The 6,471-nt window shown below is 35.9% G+C and overlaps 1 protein-coding gene across 1 annotated transcript; it reads left to right on the top strand.

Annotated features, from left to right (window-relative positions):
* The first annotated feature begins 4,513 nt into the window (after positions 1-4,513).
* Positions 4,514-5,506, top strand: LOC108578542 (flexible cuticle protein 12-like). Its single transcript, XM_017941901.1, has 2 exons — positions 4,514-4,522; positions 5,195-5,506. The coding sequence occupies exons 1-2, from the start codon at positions 4,514-4,516 to the stop codon at positions 5,504-5,506; spliced, it is 321 nt and encodes a 106-aa protein (XP_017797390.1).
* Positions 5,507-6,471: the final 965 nt, after the last annotated feature.

Raw genomic sequence — 6,471 nt, 5'->3', positions numbered from 1 at the left:
CTGAAGAAATGGTGAGAACGTTGATAATGTGGTTGTATAACACTTGTTAATAAGTTAAATAGCAATATATTTTATAACAATAACTATATACACACGTAAAAAGAAATAATGATAATTTGATTGTCCCTCTCTAAATATATCTCGCAATAAATTCTCACGTACTCTCAGATATCAATAACAACGCGCTTCACCTGTTTTTACCCCCAGTTACCCTGTATGATCCGCTCGTTTACCAAATCTCGAGACCATACGATATACTCACTACATTCATGCCATCACTCACATCTTATTATTAAACCAATTCCACAGATAAGTGATCATTGTTTGTTTACTGGGGCAAAAAGTAAAATAAATTTGTTTATTGAGCTATACTAACATAGTTTATTTTTAAGTTTCACGCAATTCTTTGTTTTAGAAATTTCACTTGTAATAAAATATTAGTAAAATGTTTAATATATTGTTAATAAAAATTTTCAAGGTACCCAAGTGTTGCAAAAAATATGCGTAGTGAGATATTATGAATAAAATATGTTCAAGGCACTCAATCAGGTACAATTTCTGCAAACCAGCAATATATCAAGCATATGCGAAGGTAACCGCAAGGCAATTTCGCGAAACGAGCATACTACTATTTACGTTCGATTACGTTGTCCCCCTTACATCTTAGCTTTCGATCAATTACAAGGATATAAAAGTACAAGAGGAAAAAGAAAACAAGAAGAAGAAAGAAACTAAGAATCGTGACATAAAGAACATAGATCTTCCCACCTTCAGTGCTCATCTTCCTCTCTTTCAACGTCGAGACGTTAGCGTTCGTTATCCATCGTTCACGTTCGTCGGTCGTCGTTGTCGTGACTCGTACGTTCCGTGTCGTGACCGCGTCTGAAGCTCGACTGAATGCGTCTGAAGCCATACGGACTGCGTTGGAAGCGGTACGGAACGTGTCCGAAGCGGTACGGAACGTGTCCGAAGCGGTACGGAACGTGTCGTTCGTCGTTAACGTCCGACGATCGTCGGACAGTGGTTCAAATTTAGCTGATTTAGCTGGCCAAAAGTCAGTTTGAAACACTTTATCTAAGCGAAAAAATTTTTATCACACGATGTAGTTAAATATGTGAGGAACAATGCCCCGACTTTTTTTTTTATCATTCGTGTACCTATGATATGTTATGCTTTGCCAAAGTTTAGTTAATTTTGTGGTAAGCGCCAGGCCCTTGAAATTTCCTGAAACACTTTTTATGTTTTATAAAAGATGCTTCCTTGTTTTTTCATTATGAAAGTTTTTCTGGTAAGTATGTTCTATATTCTAAAAGGTTTGCACAGTTTTATTATGTATCTTTTGATGGTTGTTGATATTTATACGTGTTTAATGCATGGATACTATTTTTTACGAATGCAAGAATTCAATAGTGATTTTGTTATACATCCCGATGAGTCCCGATCTACTTTCAAGGTCCGTTATATTCTGTGAAGCTTTACGTTTACAATGCAACAAAAATTTTTTGCGCAAACCTGCGCCATTTGTTGCTAGAGCATGTTTTATCGCGACGCGACCTGCCGATTACACGTCTTCCATTGCGTTGAAGACAAAGTTTCGGTCAAAAGGTGAAAGAGAATTTAACCGACGGAAAGAAGAGTCAGTTCAGAATTGCAAGCAAAACGAGAAGTATGTATTCTGAAATTTACCCACTTTTCGCACAATATACATCTTATTTATATTTAGCATACATTATTTTGGTCCATAATTTCGTGCGGTTTTCATTTCGTATAGAATGAAATTCATAACATTATTATTATGATTATTATTAATCTGTATTATGCATCATAATTAATTATTATTATACATTGTGATATTAAATTATCATATTCTATCGAAAAAAGTCGATATGAAGGAGTTTTTAATTTTCGCCAGCTAAATCGGCCATTTGGACCACTGTGCGTCGTCTCTTCGACAACGATGCTCTTTCGAGCATTAGCATAAACGACCGTCGTCGCTTACGTAACACCCACAAACTTTCTTTTCGAACTTCTGCACCTACCACATGTTCTTCTTTTTTTTTTTTTGTTCCTTTGTTTCTTTTCCTCCTACTCTCTTTCTCTTCCATCTCTCGCCTCGTTAGACAATGGAGGACGCTTATTGTTCTGCTTTCGTCTCGTGTCGTAGACGAACGGCTGCCTTAGAACAGCAACAAGGTCGCCTTGACGCAATCATCCTTCCTCGCGAACCTTTATTTTTAACTTTTACGGAATATTTGAATATATTTGCAAGATTTATACACGCGTGCGTGCGTGTCGTCCGTGAAACGGGATGTCACCCGTGGATTTCATGAAACGATTAATGCCGTGAATTGCGACATCTCGGTGAAATGGAACCCAGTTGAAAAACCATAAAAAAAAAATTCGAGAGGTCGTGTTATCTGATTGAAAAGCGAGCAAATTTCACGTGAAATTGAGTGACAATGATTTTAACGCGCAGGAAGTACAGTGGGTTTGATAAGTATCTGTGTATCGTCGTAACTGTTGTATTTATTATTTACACGGTGATTAATTCAATTACATAAAGTTTCATACAATAATATTGATTTTTTGGTACCGCACTAATTTGTATTACAAGTATTTAACTCTACTAATATTTGTTACAATTATTATCTCTCTTGAAAATATCCAAAATATTCAAGTAAGAACTCTCCTCCATAATGGTACCTCAATCTACTCGCGAATTTTTTATATAAAATGTGACTATTGCTAGTTTGATAGTTCTGAAAAATTTTGTTAAGAATTGCTCGATCGCAATTAACCCTCGCTGTGCCATTCTATCGTAAAAATTGTGACTAAAGTCAGACATTATGCTTTTGATCGTTCGGGTATGTTAGAGGCGAACCGAACGTGACTTTTGTTGAACATCAAGATTCACCTTTCGGAGAGATGAATACCTACCTACTCGTTTGCGTGACTTCCGAATATTATGGCTTCGATCTAGGTTCAATTTGTAAAAAGTATAAAAGGACGGTGAACGGTGGAGGATCCATGTGTCGTAATGGTAGGCGAAATCCAATTTGTAATGAATTATGTTGACATAACGAAACTCTTTCGGTGATCATACTAATATACGCATTAACAGGAACTTCACGATGTTGTGTAATACGTATTTTCGAATATCGATGAACGCATGCTGAAGATGTCACTACTCCAAGTTCAAGTATACGAATTTGGTATAGTGTGCGTTTCAGATCACATTTGTAATTTTATTTTCTAGGAAAATAATATTTTACCCGTGATGTTTATTTGATAATTTGAACGCTATTAATGAATCATTTAAGATATTTTTTTTAAATAAACAATCACTCGAATTACTGCCCATGAACATGTTTGTCCTTTATTTTTCTTGTATTCGATTTTATCTTAGATAAGATTAATTTATGGTCCAAGTTTCATTTTCATATTTTACATATGAAAACTAGTATTCATTTTTTATAATATAAGGTTCTTCTATTATACAAAATTAACTTCTCAAAAACCTTTCGAAAACACTCTGCGAAATATCTAATATTCAAGTGAGAAAATAATCTCAATTTTCTCAATGTAAAAAAAGTTTAAGAAAATTTCTACAAATGTAACTTCACATTCCTCCTCCATAATGGTACCTCAATCTACTCGCGAATTTTTTACATAAAATGTAAATCAGTTGCATGTACCTGGATAGCCAAAAAACACGATACAAGTTTAAGAATTTGTTTTGGTATCTATACGTGCAAATTAAATCGAACCTTTTTCTTTTAAAAGGTACATACATAAGTACATATGTATATTACTTAAATATTCCTACCTCTGTTTAGAGAAAAGTGTAACTTTATTACACTTTAATAAAAAACTTCAGATCTTTCTCGGAAACAAAATCAGAATTGAAATTAAAAAAATCGAGATCACTCTATCATAAAATTGGCAGAATACATTTTTCAAACTGTAAACTTTGCAAATGTTTAAAGATGTAAACTTTACAAGTACATTTAAAAATCAGAAAGTGAATGTTACGGGCGGATGTAATCCCTTAAGTAACCAAACATCATCTTCCATGCATCTTCCTTTTAACCACGGTACCAAGCCCGTACTGTATGCAAGTACATCTCCCAACACGGATTTCCAGGCGACGACCGCGTCCATTGTTCCGCGTCCAAGTTTGGTAAGGCGACCGAGGATCCAAATGAGACGTGGTGAAACCACGCGATTTTCGCTGCCGGCTGTTCTTCCTCGAATTCTTGCCTGACATTCACCGCCTCTTCCTTTGTCGGTCATCGTTCTACCACTGCCATACCAGCCAATGCCATTCGGTGATTTCAACATCCTCGACGAAGAATTTTCGGTCTGTGGTTCGTTGGTAGGGGGCCAAAATCATCCCGAAGTCCGACTATATAATGGTTCCATGACCACCGTCGAATCAGTATCGTGATCTACCTCATCTCAGGTCAACACACCTTGTTGTCTTTTATTCCCTAATCGAAACAATCAAGCAAACATGAAGCTGGTGCGTGTTTCACTCTTAAAAAGGATATTAAGTGCACAATCACGTTCCATTTCGATCATCTTCTTCGTCTTCCACTTCTTCTTCTTTGTACAAGTAGAATTGCGCTTCAAAGAAACTTCGAAACTCGTTCCATCGGTGGATCGTCATCTTCGAGACGGAAAAAAAAATACTTGTTTGTTAGAGATCCACGCGGATGATCCAACAGTTACGAGCGTGTAATTAACAAGCGCCCCGCGGTTTGTTATGTACCATTAACTATACAACGATATCGCAATTACACATGTTATCGTTCTTCTCCCCTCCCCGTCTATTGTTAACATGCAAATATCTTTCGAGACTTATATTCAGTAAATCGCCGTGGTAACGGATCTCTGTTTGCGTAACCGTGTAGTACGCTGTGAAAAAAATTGCGTTTCCGGTGTCGAAACACAGTGACGAATAATCGAAGAAACAGCATAAACCATTTCGTGTTAACTGTATCGATATACAATTTAACAATCTATTTTTTGAAAAAAAAAAACTTCCAAAAGAATTGAAAAATCATTGTCACTCTGTTGTATCTCTCTTTCATATATTAACGAGATTTCTCATTCGTCCCTACAGCTTCATTCAGTTTCAACTCGTTCACTTTTCAAGCAGTTTATTTAATTCTCTTTCCTTTCGTCGTTGCAGTTAGTTGCTATCGCCTTCTTCGCCGCTGTTGCCTACGCCGCTCCCCCTCTTCAACCCGAGGGCTCCGTTCTCGTCAAGGAGGTACCCTCCAACAATATCGGCCTGGGTGGCTATAATTATGCCTATGAACTTTCTGACGGACAAACCAGAGAGGAGAACGCTGAACTGGTGAACCCGGGAACCGAGAACGAGGCACTCGCTGTCCGCGGTAGCTTCTCATGGGTGGACCCACAGACCAACGTCAGATACTCTGTCAACTATGTTGCTGACGAGAACGGTTTCCACCCACAAGGCGAACACATCCCTGCTTGAACTGTACATACCATTACCATTAAATAAATTTACTGTTTAAGTATTTGCCTGGTATATTTGTTTCCCGATTACCTTTTCACCTTTCTTTCAAGGTAATTGTAGAATTATCTGGAAATTCGAAGATTTAACATTCGTACCTATTGTCGAGGGTAATTGTAAATTGGTGGGTTATTTATACTTTTCACCTTTTTCTCAAGATAATTGTAGAATTATTTAGAAATTCTAAGGCTTAGCATTTGTACCTTTTCTTTTAAGGGTAATTGTAAATTTGTGGGTTATTTATCAGGTGCAGAAATTAATTTGGTGCCTTTCTTCGCAAACTTCAATGTTCACAATTATCTCTGTTATTTTGAATGACATTTTTCCATTTTTCCATTTATCCAAATTCCCTCTGTGAAGAAATATGACGGTTTTAAGAGGATAAAGTCACGAAGACTTTTTGAAAAGAGGCACCGAATTCATTTGAACATCTGATCATTTAGATGATCTTTTAGGTTTATTTTTAGAAGATTTGTTTGATTGAAGTGTTTTTCAATTGTTCAGTTTTAGTGATTATGTTCCATTTAGAATGGCAATTTAGTAGGAATGAAAGAATTATAATTATTTTCATGGAGTTCTTTAGCGAATTTTTTATACAATTTTCTGAATTATTGATTGATAGTAAAGTTAACAGATATAACAATGCATTTCTGTGCAATCTGCTTAGAGCATTTAGAACAATACTTTGATATTAGCATAATTTACTCTACTAGATTCTTTTTCAACAAAACACTTGTTGATTTTTTATATTCTTATTGTTGTAGGAAATATTCCAGGAAAAGCAGCCGTTATTACTCTGATACGTATTTAATAAATGTTCATTCCTTACGTTCCTTTTGCATATTTTAAACAAAAAATTGGTGATGTTTTTAATTAAAATATGAACTGAAGGCAAAACGTTGTTTTTTTATTTCCAAACACCTGTC

The sequence above is a fragment of the Habropoda laboriosa genome, unplaced genomic scaffold (assembly GCF_001263275.1).
Source record: "Habropoda laboriosa isolate 0110345459 unplaced genomic scaffold, ASM126327v1 scaffold41, whole genome shotgun sequence".
NCBI lineage: Eukaryota > Metazoa > Arthropoda > Insecta > Hymenoptera > Apidae > Habropoda > Habropoda laboriosa.
This window is presented reverse-complemented; position numbering and strand designations above follow the sequence as displayed.